At 40.3% G+C, this 24313-nt stretch overlaps 1 protein-coding gene across 13 annotated transcripts in view; it reads right to left on the minus strand.

The window, feature by feature from the left end:
* The window catches only part of ZNF521 (zinc finger protein 521), a 233071-nt gene that overhangs the window by 22070 nt on the left and 186688 nt on the right, over window positions 1-24313 (minus strand). For all 13 annotated transcript variants that reach the window (XM_030446178.1, XM_030446171.1, XM_030446169.1 and 10 more), the window contains 2 exons: window positions 8549-8680; window positions 5697-5812 (listed from right to left, as the gene is read on the minus strand). In XM_030446178.1, the coding sequence (XP_030302038.1) occupies window positions 5697-5812; window positions 8549-8680 (248 nt within the window). The remainder of the gene's footprint in view (window positions 1-5696; window positions 5813-8548; window positions 8681-24313) is intronic.

The raw sequence follows: 24313 nt of genomic DNA on the forward strand, positions 1-24313 counted from the left end.
GTCAAGTCTTTTAGCTCTTGAAATAGTCTAGAGCTTGCTTAGTTTTGCTCTAGCTCAGGTTAAGGGTATTTTAAAGGTATTTTAAAAATGTTGAGAACTTCTGGAACATTTCACAACGCAGAGATCTTTGAAAAGATTATCTCTTAAAGAAACGAGAAAAAAACTGGAAGGTTAGTATGAGCAGTACTAACATTTGAGCATGAAAATGTTAAAACTGAACATCCTGCCCATAAAGATACATAAAACTTCTGGAGACTCTTATATGCTGCCTCTGCCCTGCTTTGCTTCAGCTACTTGAACAGGGAGATGGGAATGTTTCTCCTGCTGTTTTAAGTGACATGAGGAACATCTGCTATGAGTGCTTCATTCTTTCTTTCATCCTTTCCCTGGGGAAGGTACTGTGTATTTCATTTTGGAAGAGCTCTGTTGTTGTGGGTGGAAGTTTTGGGGAAGGTTTATAAATCTACATGCAGGTACATGTTTGTATGAGAGAAGGGAGCCTTCGGAACTTTTACATGCACCCTGCTCCTAAAAGAAATTGAGGACATTCATGGTAAAAGGGTCTGCTGTGGTCTTAGCCGTGCGAGGGAGACCCATGCTCCCAGGTCAGCCTGTGAGAAAGTTCTAGCTCCTGTGCAAACAAGCATCAGCTTTTTGATAAAAATACTCACAAATCAGGACTGTCAACTACTACATTGTTACCAAATGATAAGAACTTTTCAGTCATCTCTGACATGTTCCAGACCCAATCCACCAAGAATATTAAGGAGTGAGTCTTAGGCACAAATGGACAAACATGTAGGAAAGCAGTGTAGACAGCAAGAAAGCAGAATGAATATATATATGGTTTCTGTGAATATATATCTGGTTTCTGCTGCTACTGAGGATCAGTGCTGCAGCTCTCTGTAATAACTGGAATGTCCTACAGACTGATGGCTCCATGCCCAGGTATTCTGCACTGATGGAGTCCAGACGGGAAGCAGCAAGGGCGTGAATCACTGCGGCCAGGTCCCTTTTGAACAGGATGGGAAGTAACTGCTGATCTAATTATTTCTTGCCCTAGTTTTCATGTCTGTAAAGTGGGGACACTTAACTACCCCAGGGGCAACTAATTATTAGACACAAAATGTTAAGTTAATGCTCTAATTCAGTAAAAAGAGATAATTTTTGTACTGGGTGAAATGGTCCTGAGAGGCCATGTAATCTTGGCTAGTATCATATTCAGAACTAACTAGCATCACTGATGAAACACTGATAAAACCTCTACAATTATTCAGCAATTCTGCCAGACACTGGTAGCTCTCTGACCCAGCAACATCTAAAAAAATGTAAAATAAGTCCAGTCACTTTGGGTAACACCTGAGAAGTGTGTCTCATTCCTTCCCACAAACACCATGGTATGTTGTGTTAACTATGGAAATAACACTAGGACTGGAAATAGGAAAGGAATGAGATGTGATGTGGCAGTAGAGACTGGATGTGGCACTCAGTGCCATAGTCTAGCAACCGCAACAGTGGTTCAAGGGTTGGACTCGATGATCTCTGAGGTCCCTTCCAATCCAGCCAATTCTATGATTCTGTGACTACTCCTGACCAGGGACAAAGGAAGAACAAACACACAAGTTCAAATAGCTAAGACCAAGCCCACAAACTAAAGTAAAAGAAACAGTCACTGGAAATAGTGTGAGGACAAGTAAGGCAAGTTTTAAAAGGCATAGTACTTTATAATAATTTAATGAAAATTCAATATGAAGTTAAATTGGCAATAAGTTTCTTTAGTTCCTTATTAATTAGACATTCAGTATTATGGATGATGGATCGAGAAAACTGTTTTAGTTATATCCACTCTGCATAAAGAACTGCATGCCAATACTCCAGATGTTCAGGTAGATGTGTTTCACCTTCTGGGAGACATCTAGGCACCCTATTACTACACCTACCTTACAGTTTCCTTCTCTGATATCTAGATGGGATATATTCCTGATTTTAAAGATTGTTACATGCCTATTTCTGAAAAGTTCTTATTGTATTAAACATGTCTTATTAAAAATTTACCATTCTATAGAATAAGCTTTTTGAGGACATAATGTTTCAACATTTCAGCAACATAAATACACCACAAAGCTTTTTTAACAGGTGAATATTAAAATTCATAACTCAGAACACTCTTATAACATAAATTTCTAACTTTTAGACAATGTTTCCATTTGCTTACTTTCTGTGGAAGTATTATCTCTACAAATTTAATGCTTATTCAATAGCTATGGAGCACAAAGCCATTTAAAGGAAGTGGCAAGGGGTGGGAGAAGGGTGAACTATAGAAATTATCTTAAACAAAGAGCAAATTCCCAGAAAAACTTATTATTTCAACCTAAAGGTTGAGCAATACATTGCAGGCTTGATTTTCAACACCGGTCACTTACTCCCTGCTCTCACCACAATGTGTTCCCATGGGATGGTCTTGCATTCCTAGCAGGGGTCTGAAATGAAATAATGGAAACCTCTAAAGGGAGTCCTACTTGTTTTTTGCTTTGAAAAGATTGTTAACAAGATGATTCCTCAGGGTGATTCTTAGGTTCCTCTTCCTGGAACAGGAGTCAGAAAATGCTAAGCAAATAATTGATCTGGACCAAGCACCAATTTAAGAATCATTGTTATGCATTTATTTTCTGTGCTCCTGAATTCATTCCCTTTAATTATCAGCTCTGCTATATGTGTGGATAGGGCTTCTATCTTCATGTTCTTGCTCTGCCCTACAGCCATCAAGTTCTGTCTGTGGCTTCTAAGCGGAGATGATCAGCATCTCTTGTGCAAGGGGGATGCACTTTGGATGTATGTTTAAATTAAAAGCAAGGAACCATTCCTGATGGAGAGAACACATACACAGTTATGCTGCAAGCCCCAACACAAACCACGATAATGTGAAAGGATAAAGAAATATAACCTGGGGGTCAGTTGCCAAAGATTCCACTGCTTCAGCTGGCTGGTAGCCTGAACAAAGAGATGCCTCCTAGAATAGGTTTTAAATGAAAGTGAGCTTGAGATCAATGTGTTTTTCAGCAAAAGCAGACTCCAAAGGTCAACGTCTACTGCTCTGCCTATGTGCTCTGCTGCCCTTTCAGCAGTCTGAGTAGCTGACTGGAGGTAAGGCCATAAAGGCAGTGATCCCAACGAGTAAATGCAAATGGCATGATGGTTGGTGCTGTGTTTTTTTAAACATAATGCATTCTTGACTGGGGTGGGGCTTATCCAAGTTAATTAAAATAATAAACATATTGAATTAAGCGAATAAGAAAATTAATACCTTTTCCTTTTTGCAAGTGTAGATAAGCCAGAGAGAGTCTGTCTCTAAGGCTATGGAGATGTGGTCTATTAAGAGCCTTCTGCAGCATGGAACAACCAACACTGATTGTCATCCAGCCAATGTAGAGCATAATTTGTCTCTCCTTTTGTGCTCTTCACTAGAAAACCAGGTGCTTTCGTTATGTTGAAGTGTTAATGAACTAGGCTTAGATGGAGAAAGCAAAATCTCATTCTTGGGCAGGTATGAATTGTGAGCAGAAAAAAGTGCTTTTATTATAATATAAAAGCTGAAGGCAGCTATTTGGGACTCCATGCATTTTGAAATGAGACCAGCAAGGAGGTGGTTGTGCATGTAACAACTACAACTGGATTTATGTATATTTTGCACCTTCAGAACCCAGTTAGCTATTCTACCTTTCTAAAATCCAGTCTGAATTCTGCTGTGAAAACTTATTTTCTTTAATAATTGTCTTTTGCATGCCCGCATCTTCACTCTTGCTAAGTGTTGGGGTTTTCTTGCTTCTTTTATTATTTTTTTTTCCTTTTTCCTTTTTTCTCCCCTTTTGGTCTCTCTTCCCTAAAATCTCTCTTTTCTCTTTCCAGATATTGCTGATATCCACAAATCTCTGTTCTCCCTTTTTTTGATTAACCAGCGATGAACAACAGAATTTGTGAAAATCAGTAAGCCTAAAATATTTAAATAGTTTTTCCTAAAAAGATGGCTTCACTTTATTTGAAACACTTTGCAAAAGCCCCAGTAAGTATTTTAACCATAAAAAAGCAAAGAAAATGATTCTGCAAAACCCATGCTGTGAAAGGAACACATACAACAAAATTAGTTTCTGACCTTTCCTTGTTCCACTCAGTTTCTCCTTTATTTTTCCCACAAGTCCAATAACTTTCTACACAACCCAGACCATTTTCTGACTTCAAAACTCAATCTTGCCTGTTCTTGTCCATCACTAGGTATGACTGACTTTTCCCCTAAATGTTCAACTTTTCCTTTTCTTTTCTTTGTTCTCCTCTTCACTTTGGGTCAGAGCTTGGATGCACTATCTGCTATGGACAGTAAATGAAACAGATCTTGATATATTAAAAATTGTAGAGAGATACAGCACAGGTACTAAAAGAGCTCTCATGACCTAGGGGTCCACCAAGAGGTAGGGAAGATTATCAGGAAAATTTTATTCCATATTGTTTTCATGCAGAAAGAAATCAGGAAAGAGAAGACTCGGTGCAATACATATGAATACCAGTATCTCATGCAATGAATTCATGCTTGGTTTAAACGCTCTGATTTCTTTCCTTCCAAAGAAATATTCCATATTGTGATGCCAAACATTAATATCAGGTTTTCAGCACATAAAACTTTCAGCAACTGAAATACTGAAGGGGCATATGTGTGTACATGCCTCACAAGCCTTTTGACTGTGCTGATCAGATGAAGCCCAGCTCTGGTCTAAAGCCAAATTAATTGTGGATGGCTCAGTCAATATCCTAGCAAGGGGAACCTATGTTATACAAAAAACACTGAAAAATCCAAAGTGCAGAAAAAGCTCTTCATTCCAAAAAAAGTCACATACTTTTCCTTGTTCCAACTCTGGAGACAGTCAGAGACCCTGATTTTTTTTTTAGTCTGTCAGCCCATCCTTACACTGCAACATGAACTAAAATACTTCAAAACCAATCTGCTGCTGCTGTCTGAAAGTTTAATATCACATCAGGAATAACACACCACCACTTCTCACTGCAAGATAAGCAGTGCAGATTGCTAATATATAGTAAATAACCCCTTCATCCAAAATTGTTTTCAGATCTTGTTCCAACATCTTTTTCATTGTCCTTTTGGTTATTATTAGTAAAACAATATCAGTACAAGTTTGACAACAGCACATAATAAGACAGTATACCATGCATTTGACCCTACTATTTTTTTTTCCCCATGAAGTCACTATTTATGGGAAATGGCCAGCAGGTAAATGAAGATAAATTATGTCTACTTTCTCCCTCCATCCCTACACTCCTACTTCAGTGTTCAGCTTTTCATATATAGAGAAAAAAGAATACACTTATTTTCTACTTCACTGCTTGAGCAAATGAATTTTATGGATATCAAACAGAGAAATGGATGTCCATTTCTGTCTTCTCAAGAACATCTCAAGCTGCAAGAACCTACAGAACAAGAATCCAAAGCTTGCTTCCAAAATTCAGGTCTGTACCACCTGGCTTTCTGCCAGCACCTTTCTGAAGCAGCATCAGTCATTTTTCTTGTCCTTCCCTCATCCCTATCATGACGATGAGCAAGTATCACAAGAGGTCAGGGCAAGCAAAGGTTTGAACTCAGACATCAAACACATAATGCAATTATAACACCCAGGTAACAAGTGTGGTACCTGCAGCTCTGTTTGGAAGAAGAACTTCTGTGGACACTGTGTGCAGTCATAGATCTTGTCCTCTTGTCCATGGGCTGAGAAAATATGCTGCTGCAACTTGTTTGCTTGGACAAACACTGGAATATTAGACAAACAACAAGCTTTTCATTATTTCATACCGCAAGTGAAGAGGGTTTTATAAGCAATTTCCCATTAACACTCAGCAATTCCAAGAAGTAAATTTAGGCTGGAGCACTCCGTTTTCACATTACACTGTTGCTGTAATGTGTACCAATGTACACTGTTTATCTACCAAGTGTGATCCCTCTTCTAAAGTCAATGCATTAGAAGAGATGTCTGGTTTAAAAAAAACCCAACAACCAAAACAAACAAAAAAACCCAACCAAAAAACAACCAACACAAAAAAAAACTTACAAAGAAAAAAAAGATCCTAACAGCACAACCAATGAGAGTTTCAAATATAAAGAATGTAAAAATTCTATTTTCTCTTCAGAATTATTTCTTCAAGCTTACTGCACTTTGATTGAACACTCATAAAACTTATTTCCTAGCAACCATCAGGTTTGAAAAACATAGATGCCAAAGTCTTATTTACTCTGTGTGTCTAAAGTTAAAGATAACAAACAGCTCTGTATTTAAATGTGTTAATGCTAAAAATTATATCCCACAGCTACACTGGGGCAATGTCTATAAATGTGAAACAGAACTGCAGGTAAATTCTCTTTGGATACTTTAAGATCAACTCTGCCTACACACTGAATGCAAGGGTTTCAATAATATAAACATGTTCAATTTTAATGACTACAAAACAAGGCCCTAAGACTGTGTAACGGTTTACCTAGGAGACATACTATTAATAATTAAATTGTATATGCCAGAGGCAGTGTTTGGGTTGGCAGCACTGACTTCTGATGGATGCCTGGTGCACTGTGACCTAAAAAAGTTTGCATCTACAATATTAATCTGTATAGGCAGGGAAAGGATTTATTAAAGATGCTGGCATTTGACTTTGACTTCACTCCTAATCATTAAAATTATTCTAATTGCAAGGCAACAAAAAGCATCAGAATATTGTTCTTCTGAGTCATACATTTTAATCACATTTCTCATTACCCTGAAAAAAATAAATCAGATTCCATTTTCCATATAAAACTTATATCAGTGATTTTTACTTTTTGCTAATATTCTAGCAAGACATGCTGAAATAATTTAATGGCATATTGCTAATAAACCACCATTGTTTTTGATTAATGCTTGGTGTCTATTTACCCCATCAGCAAGAAGTGTTTCACACAGATTGGAATCGACTTATCTCCATACTCTTTAACACATTTTACAAGGTTACTGGTTCAGACATTAAAGGATTAGTTTTATCAGGGATCTTGTTCACAAGGAGAAATATCACTCCTTACATATGCACGTTTTAATATTTATTAATTTTCTATATTGCATTTACAACTCCCCCAAACTTAGAAACTGAAGATTCATAGCATTCCACTAAAAAAAAGATCAACTCATAATGTGTGCACAAAGATGAAAGAAAAAAATAGTAGAATAGGTAATAAAACAAAAAATAAAAAAACCCACCCAGCTGAAAGAATTATTGAGCACAGATTCCTAACAGGCAAACTGTTTACAGCAATACTATCCATGCTCAGATATTACTATGACAAGCTGTGCAGTGAAGATGAACAATGTATTATTTTAATTTTATAACCCCCAGAAATGTGTGAAACCTGAATGCAGTGAGGTAATAATCATCACCAGACACTGTATCTGAGAGATGAAAAACTCAGCTTTAATTTTCTTCTGCAGAGAGCTCTTAGGTTTTATTGGGAGGGGAACTGCCAAACAAAGAGAAGTAAAATGAAGGTATTACTGAGTCTATTTGCCTATCAATGACAATCCTCCATTCCCATTAATGGAGAACTGAAATCTTGAATGGCTTCCAGAATTAGCATGTCATTGATGTGAAAATACTCAAAGTGTGTAACATTTGTGATTATATTTGATTCCTATCTTGTAAAGCAAAATTGGGCATGTATGCTACATATCAACACTTACGTTTTTGGTTATCATTTTACGAAATGTTCTATTAAGAAGTCCTTAAAAAGCTCACAACAACTCTGTAGACATCCTTTTAATGCGTTTTCATTTCCAACAACAGTATTTTTCTGTTCCTCATTATGGCCCCAACTCTGCAGTGCTTAGCCCTAGTGGATCAAGTTATTTTCTCACTTGGGTTTTACTGCTGTGTAACACCACTGACTTGGGGAGGATTATTCCACACTTGGACTTGTGTCAGTGGAAAGCAGAACTTGACTTGTGGCAAGACAGAATGGTTTGCTTTCTAAAGCACATTACAAGGGTGTTTCTTCTTGCCACAAGCCAACAAACCCATGCAACTGGGCTTTCTTACCCAGTCAGGGGTTAATGTTGCTGCATAGGTTACGTCTAGCAGCCTTTGTCTATAGGGTGAAGTTCTGCTCTGAGATACAACCTTCTAGATTACACATCTGTGGCTTTAAAACACAAATTTATGAGCAGATTTAACCTCAGCAAGTTTGGAATATGAAGGTGACAAACATGATACCGTGGAAAGTAACAAACTATCACTTCTGCAATCACAAGAAAATCAGACTTCAGAGAGAAGAACTTGAAATGCAGTTCTTACAGATGAATACCTGACCTTCCAAGAAGCTCAGCTTTCTAAATGATTTCTGATCAATATTACTAATGAGCACAAATGTAATGTTCTCTCCTAAAGCTAACCTTAAGCCAGTCCAGTTTAAGTGGAGTTCTGCACACAGCAGCTAAGGGCATGATTGGGACAAGATGTGATTGCCTCCTACCTGTAAAGCACACTGGACATTTGAAGGTGCCCCCCATGCCTTCGAAGCTGTGCTCTATCAGGTGGCACTGAAGCTTGGCAGGAGAGTCAAATGTCTGATTGCAGAGCTTGCATTCATGGTTCAGTCCTTCATCTGCAGGAGAAATCAAAGGAAAAGTGAAATTCACCATGGCCCTTACCAAAGAGAAAATTCAATATGATTTTGTTTTCCTACGCAAGGGAAACTGGGTGTACTTCAGCACCTACAGCTGCTAAAGTGTTCTCTTGCCTGGTAGGTATCAGAATGTACAAAGCTTAATTGGGCATTAAAAGCACAGATTTTCCACATTCAATTACTACCAAAGAGGAGTGTAGAGCATTAGACTTCAGGAGGAAATAATGAGTGGGACAAGATATATCATCTCTTAGCAGCGTCACCCGATCACAAGCAAGTTTATTTGCAAAACGGAAGAATATAAGGCTGATCACACATATCCCATCTACCATGGGTAAGAACTGTGAACGCAGAGTTTTGGCACTCTGGCTGACTCTGGAGTTTCTTATAACCAGCTTGAAAAGGGAGGGTAATTTATACCCTCACATCACCCTGCTCCACGTTTCCAGTCCCAGGGGCATACGCAAAACCTTTTACAAGCCACAGGATTTCCCATCTCCCTTTCTGACAATCCCAGATCTTTCCCTTTATTTGCATTTCTCCTCTTAAAGGCTTAGAAAAGTCCCTGTGTGTCTCCTGACGTCGTTTTCCCGTCAAGGTCCTGCAGCTTTAAAACCCTTCCCGCTCCCTGCTGCTTGCTCCTCCGCTTCCTTCCATTGTCCTCTGAAGGCCGGCTGGTGCCTGGCACCAGGTTCCCTTCCTGAGGGTGCTGCAGGAATCATCCACTCCTCCATGAGGGCAGTCAATGGCTGTCCTACTTAGAAACAGTTGCTAGGTAAGAAGTGGCTTCCAGCCCTGCTGCAGAGGCCTCAATTCCCACAGCGCCGCTTAGAAAAGGTCCTTCTGTATGTCACCGGTGTGCTACACGAGTAGCATTGATCTCACGGGTAAATACTGTATCTGATTATTAAAAATCAAGGGGAAATAAAACACTTGGCGACCGGCACAGCTCCCTGCTGTTTCTGAGGGGGGAAAGAGTGATTTAGGAGAGCGTCCTGCCCACCCCCAACACCTAAATACTGGGCTGCCTACCCCCTGCCCTGGAAGCACTGCCTGCAGTGATTAGTGACCGCAATGACAGACGTTTGCACTTGGCAGTGGCTGTAGATGGTGACAGCAGAGGCAGTGGTGACAGCGGAGAAAATGTTCTGCACGGCACACAGCAATCCTCCCTACATACGTAAAGAATGCACGTGGGGCCGGGTGTCCTCTCAAAAATGATCCTTGGTATTGCATTAGAAATTAAAACATGTCTATGGTAGCCCTCAGTTTTCACTTCCCATTAGCCTGAAAACTAAATTTGGCCTTCGCAGAAGTCATGGCATCTTTAGCAAACTGTGGGTTTTAAAGCCAAATGGTGGTGGATGTTCTGCAGCTGGGACTATTGAAAACTACCATTTTGGGTTTTCAGATGGATACACTGGTATGTCATAATCTTTTTAGCTCTCTTCCTTTCTCAGTGCAACAGAGTGGTGCCATCAGTATAGACAAATGTGGTTGAATGTTGCCTGTGTGTTCACACAGAAAAGTCCAGACTTCCTTTTGTCCTCTACCTGATTGTTCATTAAAGTAATGAAACTGCTTGGCTCCAGCCAGTTACACTGATGGTCAGGTACTGTTGGCTGAATGTATTCTGTGCAAAATACTTCCAGGACAGACTAGGGGTAAGTGACACCTTCTAATCAGAAGATACCATCGGATATAGGCTAGAGTAGATTCTCAAGAGTTGCTTGGAATTTGGAGTTTTCCACCACCACAAACCCTTTCAGTGTGTTCTGCTTTTGCTTCTGCTGAGAGAAGACAAGTATGGCCCACTTAAGCACTGTCAGAGCACACACCAGCCAGTACACCTAAGAGAGGTGGCCACATCCTGCCAAGCAAGCTCTTCACCAGGCTCTCTAAACAGACAGCAGCTCCCAGCTGTGGGTAAAGCTGCAGAATAGCGTACTGAAACGAAGAAGAAATCTCAACTAAATGGTTCCCTGAACCTGCAAATCAATTACAAGGAATGCACAGACTGCCACATGTGATCAGAATGTTTTTCCTACATCCAGATCCTTGCCATGGTCATTACCAAAGTGATAGTTGTGAAGATGGTAGAAGTCCCCACAAAAGGTCACTATGGGCTAGAAAGCCCTTGGAGTGAAGTTTCTTCATCAGCCTGTTTGTGTTGATACACACAGTCAAAGCAATTAGGACAAAGGGAGCTCCATCTCAGGATCTTCCACATGTCAAGGTGAAGATAAATCAATGCCAATTCTCAAATCTCAGACTTACTGTTGGCAAAGTGTAAATGAACCATGCTAATCATTCTTGAGCATGGGAACACTGAACGGGGAGCTCTTCAAACATTCCAAGGGAGAAAGACTTCTTAAAAAGAAATATTTTTATATGGAGCTGCTCAACTCAGACAAGGCTTCTTTCTCTTTCCATTACCTTAGCTAATGAGGAAAAAGTAGGGAGAAAGGCATGCACTCCCGGTGCTGAAGCAAACCTAATTTTAGTTACACAGTATTTGTACTTGTTCAAGAAGAACTGAACCCATTAAATGTGACCCTATTGTATTTCCCACATCACTCAGATCCAAGGGGATCTCCTGGTCACAAACATCAAAACCACTTTGATTACTATATGTTGCAAATCCAATTTTCCTAAAGGCTTATAAACAGGGTTTGAAAAATCCCCTCACCCACTCGCCTGGGGCAGATAGGAAACTTCCCCAGGCAAGAGACATCAATTTGTGCAGAATCTAAGCTTTCTCTCAAAAATAAAATGTTTTTAGACTCCTAGTTCTAAAGACCATATTTAAAATATGACTACATTTGTATAACTAATAGAATAAATTTTTTCTAAGTCCCACTGTTCAGGGAGCTATAAATTCCTCTCCTCACACTTTTTTTCACCCATTCTGTGCAAATCACCTGCTCCCTGCTACAACTGTGGAACAAAGGGCAAGGTTCCAGTCCTTGAATTCAAGAATGTGAGACCAGTATGATTTAAATTTAAGGGAGACAGATAAGGTTACAGTATTGGCAGAAGAGCCAGGAGTGCTGGGTTCCATTCCAAACTCTGACACTGACTTACTCTTATCACCTTGGGCATGACAGTATGGCCTGTTTCTCAGGCTACCCATCTCTAAAGAAGAGGTGGTAATTTTTAATTTCTACTTTAATAGGCTGACCTAATTAATATCCCTTAAGACTTTTAATACAACTGGGACAGTGGAGCTGGAGAAGAGTCCAGGACTATCTACCATAAACAGAAGACCCAGAATCACTGCCATCTGCCTTTGAAAAGGTTTAAGATAACATGTCCGGGCACACAGCTGCCTGCTTGTTTGGGTCACACAGCACTGCAGAAGGATGATGGAACAAGGCTTTGTCCCTGCTCTGCTCTCCATAGAGAATTTAAAAGCACAGCCAACATTTTATCTCCCACCAGCATGAAAGAGACAGGGTGTGGCAGCTCTTGCAAAGGTGCCAGATGTGGAAAGAGGATGCAAAAGGCTCTGTTTACATGCTGGCCTCTGTCTAGCTCTTCATGTTTAGCAAACAATTTTATAGGGTGCTATGGAAGTGCAAAGTATGATATCATTAATAAATAAAAGACCGGTGAAATGTCACATTTTCAGTTTCCATTTGGGATAAATCTGAAATGGAATGGAGTGTCAGATACAGTCCAAGGGGCTCTTCTTCTGTGTAGAGCAGAGCTACTGCTCTTTGCTCTTACTCGGGGGAAAAAAAAACGTAAAAAAAATTAAAAAAACCCGCTGAACAGCTTTAAAAAATTCAATCAAAATAATCTGCTCTTTGGAAAGGTGGCGGCTGACAGTAATTGGAAAATACTGTCTGACTCATTTATTAAAGTGAGATTCAGAGTCAATTGATTTAATAACCATTAGAATATTCTATTAAGGATATACTAGGTGGCACAGCCCTATTTTTTATTAGGAATTATAGGTAAGAAATAAGCAATGCTATGGAATTTTAGAAAACTGCTTTATGGATTAGACTAAAAATACAGCTTGCAAAAGAGGTATAAAAGCAGCAACTATCAGGAGGAGGAATAGGACAGTACATTACAGTGCAAATGAGTAATCAGAATGATGAAAAAGAAATGAACCTTTAATGTAAAGCCTGCATTTTCCAAATCTAACAGAAAACCCTGGACTGCATTCCCTGTTGTGGTACATCGTAAAACAAGTCAGCACGTCCTTCACATTATGGATCCAACAACTCCATAAGGAAGGCAAGAACAAAGTACCCACTGTACAGCACAGCACTGCTGCTTACTGTTGCCCTTACATGGTTAGAGTGTGAGTTTGGATATGGTTAAGGCCTCTCAACATGGATGAGGATGGTTTATCCACTGCTGGCAGACAAATGAATTTGATGCATGCAGAATTTCTGCATAAGTAAATGACTTTCCATTTGTAATCTTTATTCAGATAGTGGGAAAATGTAAACATGAATCAATTCAAAATAAATGCATTTAATATTCATATAAATGTTTAATATTTACACGAATATTAAATGTTTCAGTGGGGGTAGGTAGATTTTAATTGAGGTGCAGCCCATAACCTACGCAACTAACTTGATAACCAGCTATAAAAGCAAACAAAATCAGTCTTCGTGTTGAGCATACAATTGCATTTGGGGATCCTCTGTCGTTGCACTGGCTACCCACACTGCTGAGTTAATGAGTAACTTGTATGGCAGGTGAGATCCCCCCACCCAAACCTCCACTTGAGGTACTGCTGTGGATGACCTGGCCCAGTTTGTGTTACAACCTCCACGAATAACTTGCCCATTTCATGGAAGGCCCTGACATTTCAATACACGCTTTAAACAAGTGAAACCCTTTAAGCAGTCTCAGGACTGTGTATCCCATGTTTATGCTTCTTGCTCTTCAATAAAAGCAAAACTAGAGCAGCTACAAGCAAATGTTCACTGGCTGACTTACATGCAGCTGTTAAGTCAGTAACCACTGGGGGCCCTCTTATATTGTCTGATCAACGCTACAGCCATTACCAAGTACCAATTTGTAACAGTTTATAAGTAACACTTTCTCTTATACACCCTCGAGACTGTCCAGAAGGGTCCTTCTGCATTATATTCTGTATAAATCTATAGGCAAAGGTCCAAAGATGAAGATGATGTTCTCTGGGTAAATCATCACAAGGCTGGGTCCATGCTTAAAAGAATCTGCTAAAAAGTAGCATAAACTCTGCTCTCCATACACAACACAGAGATGAAATAGCCTGCAGTCTCTACATGTTTTTCAGGCCATAAACAGTTCCCACATTCAATGTGTTTTCTTTAATTTTTTTTTAACCAAGCAAACCATGCCCCTAAACCAATTTCTCCTTCTTCACATTGCTTCTACTCTTCCCTGAGTTAATTTTGCAGCACACATTTATAAGCCAGAGAACTGAGGAGTAAGGAAGGAACAGCACGGATGACAGCTAACCCCTTGGCTACAACATCTCACACTGAAAACCAGGGAAGGACAAAATACATTGTACAACACTATAATTTGTAGACTATACAGCCATCTGTACTTCCTAGCTTCTAGGAATGTGCTTGGCCACATCTTTATAATTCTACTGACCATACAGCCACACACTCTCCAGCCTCTCTGTGCCACTAGAGACAATCTCATTCCTGTTCAAAATTTGGTCTTAGGCCCCACTACAGTGAGCAAATGTGTGACAAGTCTCCTCACCTGCTAAGGTACACAAAACACCTCTTCAAAGCCTGGAAGCTGAAGTGAAGTCTGAAGTCTCTGTTTCTCCCTGATCATAATCGTGCTTCTGTCATTTTCAACTTTTCAGAAATTATCACAAGGAAAAACCCTATTGATCATGGTGTTAGTTTTGGAAGCTGACTAGAAAAGCATGGGAATATAGTGATAAAGAAGGACACATAGTAAAGGCAAAGCATACAGCTGGAAATTGCAGTAGGAAAAAGAACACATCTGGAATTTGCAGCTGTGAGAAGAACCTGTCATGGAAAGGAGGGGCTTTTTAAAGTCCTATTAGCTCAGTCCTGTTGGGATAGGCTTAAGTACTGGGTGGAAAGACAGAAGTACACCTGTGTTCCTCCTGCAATGTATAGGGTAGATCACATGTTTGGAATCAGCAGGGTGAAGGAAGCACATACATCTCCCATCCTCTCAGCACTGTTAGGATACATTTCCCTGTTGTGCCACACACTACTGCTGCTGCTGGAAGCCTGCATGGAGGTCTGGGTTTGCTCGTAATAACACTTTCAACTGAAATCATGTTAGCTAGAGACTAGGAGATTTGACACATCAGGCTGCAACCTGAGCAATGTCTCTCCCCTTGCTTCAAAATGTCTTTTTGGAACAAGACTGCCCACGCCACAGGATAGAGGTGGACAAGATGCAAAGAACAATCCTAAACTCAAGTCATCGGTAAATGTAGCCTCCCAAGGGAAAAATTGAGACCTGGCTATGACTCCTCCTTGAAGAACACTGGCCAGTGTTAGAAGGAAGAGGATGGGGTATGCTGGCTCCCAGCAGCACCAGGTAGGAAGCTTAATTCAACACACAGGGAATAAATCTTACAGCCTTCTGCAGCATGTTGCTAAAGCTACGACAAAGGGTGCTGATTGATGGAGTGACAAAGAGCTGGGATCCACCTCCTCAATTAAAGCAAAAGTTCATCTCTCCAGGGCCAGATTTTGAAATTAGATCTGCTTAAGGGAAAGCCAGTCTACTGCATCTTTCATTCACTGTATTTTTGTCTGAAGCAAGGGATGCATTTCACTTCACCAACTGTTCACTTTTTTGCTTGGTTGCACTCACTTTGGCTGCTTGTAAGTGAACTCTTTTTACCACATGTGCCTTGTATGTTCTATTAAAGCTACGACTTGTCTGGCTTCAGTGAGGATGGATGAAAATAAAAGAAGGGCAACTGGCAGGTTCTATTTCTTAATAACTGTCATGTTTTCAGCTCAAGTAAGAACAACTTAAATGCAGCAAATGCCCTCTCCATCAAAGAACACCATTTTCTGGGCAACTGGCTACCAGGAGAGAGTTCAGGAATTCAGCAACAGGGCTATTCACCATCTGATGGGACATGCATAATTTGCTACTCCTTGTCTGTAACTGCGGTAGGAAAAGGTATTAGAATTGGTTCAAAAAAAGTCTGTGTTGCACCACGTAGCTATTCACATTACAAGGTTAGACTCCATCATTGCCATAAAATCCCATGTGACAGAGCTTATTTTGGAAACAATTTTACCATGGGATATAAAAAGAAATTTAAACCTTTAGGAATAAGCTGAGTGCTATGAGTTATTTGTAGATGGATGATCCAGCTCAACGTTTACCTTTTCAAAACCCACTTAGTGCTCACTGATTAAAAACTCAGAGACCGATCATTCTAACAAGGCATAACTAGCTCAGGGGACCAGACCTCTTGTCTTACTAGACTCTTGTCTAGACTTTTTGTGGGACTAAATTCTGCCAAACTGTGAGAGCAAGCCCCCTATCCCTGCACTGCAGAGGGAGATACAGATTATTATCTGCATGTTACAGATAAAACCCCCAAAACCCCAGAGCTGCTAAATGTCTGTTTTTCTACCTCAAATAGAGAACGAAAATACTCTTACTAAATTCAAGTGGATGAAGAATCAGGCCCTGCTTAATCTACCCATCTTTATGAACTCAGTGCCAGAAACACACAGAATCATAGAATGTTAGGGGTTAGAAAGGCATGAAGATCAGAATTGAGTTGTTTTTTTTTCTTGCTCTTTTCTCTGAGTTAAGAGTCCATTTCTTTCTGAAAGGAAAGTTTTTTGACCAAACCTTCTCCAGCAAATTAAATTACAATTTGAATGGCTCTGAGATATCCTGGGCAAAGTAGTTATTAACAATTTAATCAAACTGTAGGGGGAAAAATCTAATAAAAATGTCACATTTGTGCTCAGAAGAATTAAGAACAGTAAAATATAAGTAAAAACTTTTGTCTTTTTTAGCACTTTTCATTTAATTTCAATATTTTTACTCACTGTGTAGGCTAAACTTTGGTTTTAATGTTCTTACTTTCTGTTTGGAGAACCAGCTTTCTCTGTTAATTGATGTTAAATACCTACTAGTAATGCCCACTCACCTGGGACTACTGGAACTGGGGGAAGCGTAGATATGTTTGCTTTTTAGTACTGCACAAAGAAAGCACAAATTGTTAAACTAGGAGAGGCTATTTCATGTTGCATAAAATAAATGCAACCTGTTTTAAACTTATGAGTATTGGGAAATCATCTTGCACGGGGACAACCAAATTATCAATATTAATCCTACATCACAGTGGACCAGCAGTAGAAAGTATGTTTTGTACACAACTCTCATCTGGTATTTCTTTTCTTCTGAGTATACAGAAAGGGTCAGAGTGGTTTTTCTTCTTTTGTCATGAAGCCCTCATGTGCCTCGAAGTTAAAATCTCTAAATGCTGAAATGCTGTTTATCCAACCTACAAGAATTGCCTGTTTAGTCTTAAAAGAAGGGAAGAAAAAAAAAGCAGAAGAAAAAGAAGAAAAAGCATAGCATAGCACTTCCCTGTATTACTGGGTATTTGAACTGATAGCATGATGAAATAACAGTACACCTCGTATTTCCTAATACATCAGATACTATTGGTAAGGTTTTCCAAATCTGAATGCCAGTTCTGGGCCCCTCAGTTTAAGAAGGATGTAGAGGTTCTGGAACAGGTCCAAAGGAGGGCAACCAGGCTGGTGAAGGGACTCGAGCACAGGCCCCATGAGGAGAGGCTGAGAGAGCTGGGGCTGTTCAGCCTGAAGAAGAGGAGGCTCAGGGGAGACCTCATTGCTGTCTACAACTCCCTGAAAGGAGGGTGTAGCCAGGGGGGGGTTGGTCTCTTTTCCCAGGCAACTCTCAGCAAGACAAGAGGGCACAGTCTTAAGTTGTGCCAGGGGAGGTTTAGGTTAGATATTAGAAAGAATTTCTTCACGGAGAGGGTGATTAGGCTATGGAATGGACTGCCCGGTGAGGTGGTAGATTCTCCGTCCCTGGAGACATTTAAAAAAAGACTGGATGTGGCACTCAGTGCCATGGTCTAGCAACTGCTGCGCTGGGTCAAGGGTTGGACTAGATGATCTCTGAGGTCCCTTCCAACCCGGCTAATTCTATGATTCTATGATTCTATATGAGTCAAAGGTTATTTGGCATCTTCTTACACAGGTGAGGGACACTGAAATGAGTGACAATTGCTGTGATATTGATCCAGCTCTTAAACTCATTTATTTAGGGGTGTATCAACTTCCCACTTCCTTTCCTCTTACCCTCCATCACCTCCCCCCCAGACCTCAGATAAATCAGGGAGAAAGAAGTGGTTCAGGCCATTAAGGCCCTCAGGTCTATGCTGATAACTGGGCATTTAATTAGATTCTTTTCAGCCGAACAAACTTCTTTGTCAGTTAGGGGAGATCTCCTTGTACAGCAATGTACTAAAATGATTAAGTACCATTTAATAAAAGGTATTATTTATATTGCTCATCTGATTTAGTTTGCTGTTTTATTTAGGAAAGCATGAGAAAGCTCAATTTTAATTTGCATTAACCTTTCACTATCAGTCTCTTTGATCTTTCTATAAAATAAGCAAGCAGCTTTGGGCTCACATATCAAAAACCAGATCAGACTTCACTCTAAACCTACTTTGCTCTCCTTCCCACTTTCTCTGTTGGTACTAAGACTCCACACTGAGCTGAACAAGCAGCTGTTGGTTTTTCTGCATTAAAAGTTCTTCATTTGTGGATAAGTGAATAATGAGGGGCAATTAGTTATTTTTCCTCTACTTGTTACATATTTGTGGGTTGGGTTTTTTTGTTTTTCTTAAATTCTAAACTCCACTTTTACAGATATATTCCAACACTTCACCATCCCTAAATCCTGACTAAAGCAAAGACAACTTTCAAGCAAACAATAATTTATAACTATGCTAACAACTGAGGAGTGGTGCCTAAAGAGCATCCCTCCTCTCCAGTGAACTTTCAGGAAGCAGAATGGCAAAGTTAACAACATGAAATAATAAAAGAAAGGAAAAACAAGAGAGGAGAGAAAACTGAGAAGAGTTGGCTGAAAACAGATGTATTGTTGGCAGGCAAAGATTGGTTGGGGAAGGAGAACAGATGTGGTAGAACAATAAAGAAAAAAGAGGTCAGATTGAAAAGGCTGCTGGAGAAGAGGTGGCAAGCAGAAGCAGGACAAGGGCATGAAACCTAGTTGGAGGTAAAGAGGCAAAACAAAGTTTGGATTTAAACCTAATATAAATTTTACTTAAGAAATGCAAAGAAGCATTCATTTATAGACAGAGGATGGGTAATTTAGTGCAGCTCTAACAGCAATGATGATAGATGTATTTCTACAGCCAAACGTCTCCAGCCACCAATGTTGCCACAATATAATCAATAACAATAAGCAATTAAAAAAAACACCAGGTTACAAGTATGGTGCATCAAACTATATTACCAAAGGAAAAAAAAAATACAGCACTGTTACAAGAAAAATAAATGTATAGGCTGTCAGGTCAGTGTATATCGTCTCTGGATAAAACTTACAGAGCTGGAGAAAAATGTAGCGTGACATTAAATTACGATGAGGTGATTAACATCATGGAAAACCAAAAAACTCCAGTAAAGCTCTGAGGAATTCTGAAATGTGATATGAAAAACATGCCTACAACAGCAAGAGAGAGGTGGCTGACCACTGGAAGGCATTAGCCTTTCACTAATACATGCTCCAATAAATATCTTACAAGACTGCATTTCTTGGGTGAAATATTCTCCAAAAAGGCTGACTGAGTTTTTGTGGCAGGCAGGCCTATGTATGTGTCACTTCATTTAAATAAGACAAGGTAGGGGGAGGAAAAAGAGGGAATCCAAGAAGAGAGGAGGATGCAAACCATGCTCAGGAGGAGCTGGGGTGATGGGGTCAAGAGAAGCAGACAAGCAGGGTTTGGCTGAGGTTTCTTCCACTCCCTTCTTTTCCAGGGGCTCTGGGCAAGTGCTCAGTTCCCCTTTTACCTCCCTTTCACGCACACCCCCACAACTGTCTCCCTGGAATGTGCTCCTCAACACTTTGATTTTCAGGGGGTCAGCTTCTGTCAGCCCCGTTCCAGCCCCGTGTCCCTCTCCTCAGCGAAGGAGTCTCCGGGCACCCCTTTTACCTCCCCTTCACTCCATGAGAAACCCCTCCGTGGAGGGTTCAGAGAGACAGTGACTGAGCTCCGCATTGCTGCTGGAGCTGCCTTGAGCTCCAGACATCTTCCAGCCAGGACACGGGGGCAAAAAAGTCCATGGGCACCCTGGAGGGCAGTCAGTCAGTCACACCGCTAAGTGACATCTCCTTCTGAGACAGAAGGGGGGAGCTGAGCTCTCTCTCCCCCCCTGGGTTACACCTCTGAGCCAGCCAGGATCACAGGAGAACGGTGCTGCCCCTGTCCCCCAGAACGTGGGGTGTTCCACACTCTTCAAAGCCCAGCCGTGTCCTGCCCCACATGCAGTGCTGTGGGTCTGAACACAGGGTGTCCGGCACTCGCTGCAACCAGCTGCAAAAGCAGGAGAATGGGTTAAAAATCCTAGGATTTAGCTGACTCTAAGTCTGGAGTTCTGCACTGGGCATTCAAGTTAGGGCAGTTTCCCCTCGGAGGGTTTGTCTTCTAAACAACAAAAGCGAGCACCTGATTTATTTTTTTTTATTTATTTTTATAACCAAGACCGAGATTTTGGTGCTGTACTGTCATTTCAGGGGTTCAGCTTGGAAAAAAAAGCACCTAACATTGAGACTTGTGATCAAATTGTGAAACTGTGAAACCTAATTTACCCAAATGAAATAGGGGACACAAAATTAATTCAGATAAATGAGGATTTTGAATAAGCAAGGGACTATTTAGAGCTTTTAATACACATCCTGGGACACAACCTCGTTACAGATCAGGAGTGTTTTGTGGTAAGTTTGTGTCAGAGTGGAAGTGTCACTGACACAACAAATAAAACCAAAAATATCCTACTCCCTGATCGCTTATTTTGTGTTTCCAAACACACGCTACACGAGCCTGAAGAATAATTAACGCTGGTGAGAAGATGCAGCAACAGTGTATGAGTCTCACTACAGCAGACCTCTCATCATAGCAGAAATACAAATGTACTAGTTATCCTAACTCTGTTATGTTAAGTAGACCTTTGCCCCACATTATTACAAGTTAGAAGAGGGACAGGGGAAAAGGAAGATATGAACATTCTTGATATTTTATTTATCCATACATGCAGTTGACAGAGTTCGAGAATAAGAAGAATGGAAGGAAACACACAAAGAACTCGTAGACCCCTGTTTTTTCACAGCTAGTCAGGGAAAAGAAGACTGTTAAGAACGACAGCCATCCTTATCACAGAGCAATCCCTGGCATTACTGCACACACACACACAAAAAAAAAGTTAAAATATTTCTACAGCTGTCATGTGGAATCAAAGATGCTGTGAGCATCTTTACTCTGGGAAATTTTAAAATTTCTTAACTTTATGAGTATTTGTCCAAGACCTGAACAGGTTCATTTAAGCTACCATCTAAAATTTTAGATATTTTATACCCTAATTATGAAATGACAGTAAGCTCCACAGGAATTTAACAGGAACATTTGATGATACTAAGAACTCAAAGTTTTTTTTAACAAAATTGTTCAAGGCCTGCAACCTGCATTTAACTCACCTTGTCTTTTCTTTTTAAAAGCCTGAGGGCTGTGTTTGGAAGCCCTGACACTCTTTAAGATGTGTCGTCATCACAAACCTTGCAGGCAGCAAGTTCCTGTACTTACTGACAGTGTCTGGCATGCTTGCTTGTCAGTCTTTCTCCAGAGTGGGGAAAACAAGCATCTGAGACACAAAGATGTAAAGCAGATAGAATATGTCCCTCATCCCCTTCAATTGCCTCCTTCACCTTACTCAAGAAGCAACTTCTAATTTATTAAACCTGGAGGTGAGCAGAGGGATTTAATATTAAGCAGGGTCTGAACAACAGAAAATAAGGTCAAGGAGGAGTATTACCTCTCCAGACATATTTGGAAAAACAGGGGCATTTTAGAAGTAAAAAAATAATTTAAAAAAAAAAAAAAAGGATGGTGAGGAAAGTGTGAGGGCAAGCTTGCTTGCTATGCTGTGTATCACTCTGACCAGCAAGAACACACTGTTAGTTCTGATAATGCACATTGCTAAGACTGAAGCAAGCAGATTTTTGATCCCATGACACTTTCACAAATAAGCAACATGTTTTGTTGATGTTCATTTCTGTTTGATTGCTGGATGTGATATATGATATGGCAACGGAGAAGAACAAAAATTGCTGTGTTAAATCCTGGAAAATTATACAGCAGAAAAGGTAAGCAGGCTCTGTAGTTCAGCTGGGCATGAGAAGCCAAAGATCAGAACTGAAGATAATAGCTGATGAAGAATGCCTGCAGAGCATCAAGCAGACTGAGGTCTGTGAGCCTACTTGCAAGCCATCAGCCCACCTCCTTCTCTTTCCAGCATTTGATATATGTGACTGACACACCCTTCCTCTACCGCAAAAGATAAAATAACAACAAGCTGACTAGGAAGAGAAAAACAGAACTTGAGACTGAGCTACAGCAAACAAAGTTGGCCGACATAACAAAACACCAGCTTTTTCAGAAAATAAACCACTCTGAAGGTCTCAGTAAAAAGTGGCAATAGCAGGAAAATTCCAAATTCAAGTTGTTGCTTTGCCCTTGGTTCCTGGTGTTGGCAAGATATTACATAATGTACAATACAATAGCATTAAATCACTTGTTCTGGGCACCTCTGTGCCTGGATCAGAACACTGTCACATCCTGGTTAAATCAAAACTACCTGCCAAATAACTGGTATCTTTAACTCCAGGAAACACCACATACAGAAGTGCAGGTTGCAGGGCTGAGGTTTGCAGTGATGTCTCTTCCCAGCAGTACAAAACAAATCAATGTCAGGAGGGAAGAGTTTGCCTACAATCTTGTATGTGTGTTTGCTTTTGTGTTAGAGAAACAGGAGAAAGCTAGCAAACACTGCAAGTGGAATGGTTTCAAGCATGAGGGAAATATGATGTGACTCTTACAGGGTTCATGAAATAAGTAACAAATGCCACTTCTTAGGGCAACCTGACCATATTACCTCTAATAAAAAAAGAAGGCTCGTAGGGGCCAACTAATTTCAACTAAGTGAACACCCACGGAGCACGTGGTCTTTCACTTTGGATAATTTAAGTTTCAGGTTTTGCAATGTGTTTTTTGAACATTAAAAGGTAGCTTGATTCCTCAACCCCAGTGACTGCCAATGTATGCTTGGTGTCAGTCTGCATTTACACACCTTTAAAAAAAAATAATCCACTTCTCTACTGTGGAACTGCAGAAAAAAACTTCATTTTCTGTCCCCTTTGTCCCCTGTCCACACACACCATTCCCCCAAATCCCTCACTGTTTTCACCCAAAAATAAATACAAAGATCTGCTTCACTACATTTGCTTGCATTAATTGATGTTAAAAAAGTCTGTTAAAAATAAAGCCCAGCAGTGACATTTTTCTTTGCTAAAGCATGATAACAGCACATTACAAACATTACAAAAAGGTCCCTTGGTAGGACTGCGAAGTTCCACACTGGCAGTAAAATGCATCTACTGTATATTCCATGATCTATCTATCTGTCTATCTATTTATATTTTAATGCAGGATGTGTCAGAGATGCAGACAAAGCTCCCTGGTTCGGTAGCTGGGTTGCAATACTGAATGGGAGAACTGGATGGCCACTGAATATTTTTAGCATGCATTCTACCCCAGTCAAATAGGTGATCCTGTTTACTGGTGGCAATGACGCTCGCAGCTATTCAGTCCCAGTTTGACATTTTCCCTATGGCTGCACCTTTCTTGCTTTTGCAGGAGTTGGGTGGTTCTGAAGGATGTGAGACTTTGTGCCCAGAGGTCCTTTTGACATTTCAGAACAATGCATTCATCAGGCTGTAAGTCTCCTGAGATACACCCAGAGCAGCAGAAAAACTAAAGAGCCACAGAACCCAGCTCACACACCCATTCTTCAAGAAATCTCTCCCTGTGCCATCTGACGTTTGGGTTTCTGGGAAAACAGTTTCAAGCCAAGTAAAAAACTGCATTGCCTTTAGGGAAGGTGAGTACAGATGCTAAATTAGGCCTGGCAGGGTTGCAAAAGTGGAGAGAAATAGAAACAAAGGGGTTAATTGTTTTCATGTCCCTGGTGTTGCCTACCAGGATAAATACAGCCTCTCCTCTCTTGCCTCTGTTTGTACTCAGGGATTTGTAAAATGCCCTGAGTATCTGCAGGATTGGATCCCAAATTCTGATGCTTGCATAAGGTTTGCCAAACCCTTAATACCCAGTCATTTTAATCTTCTTAAGAATATATTTTTCTAGGCCATCTGAAGATGTCTGAAGAGTCTGAGGTCAAAAGAGATATGGGCAGGTAAGTGGTTCTGTGACTGTAGCCTGCCAGAGATTGAAGGAATGAGAAGAACAGCAGAATATACTGTCACCTGGCCTTGTTACCTGCAGCTCACATT

This window comes from Calypte anna, chromosome 2 (assembly GCF_003957555.1).
Source record: "Calypte anna isolate BGI_N300 chromosome 2, bCalAnn1_v1.p, whole genome shotgun sequence".
NCBI lineage: Eukaryota > Metazoa > Chordata > Aves > Apodiformes > Trochilidae > Calypte > Calypte anna.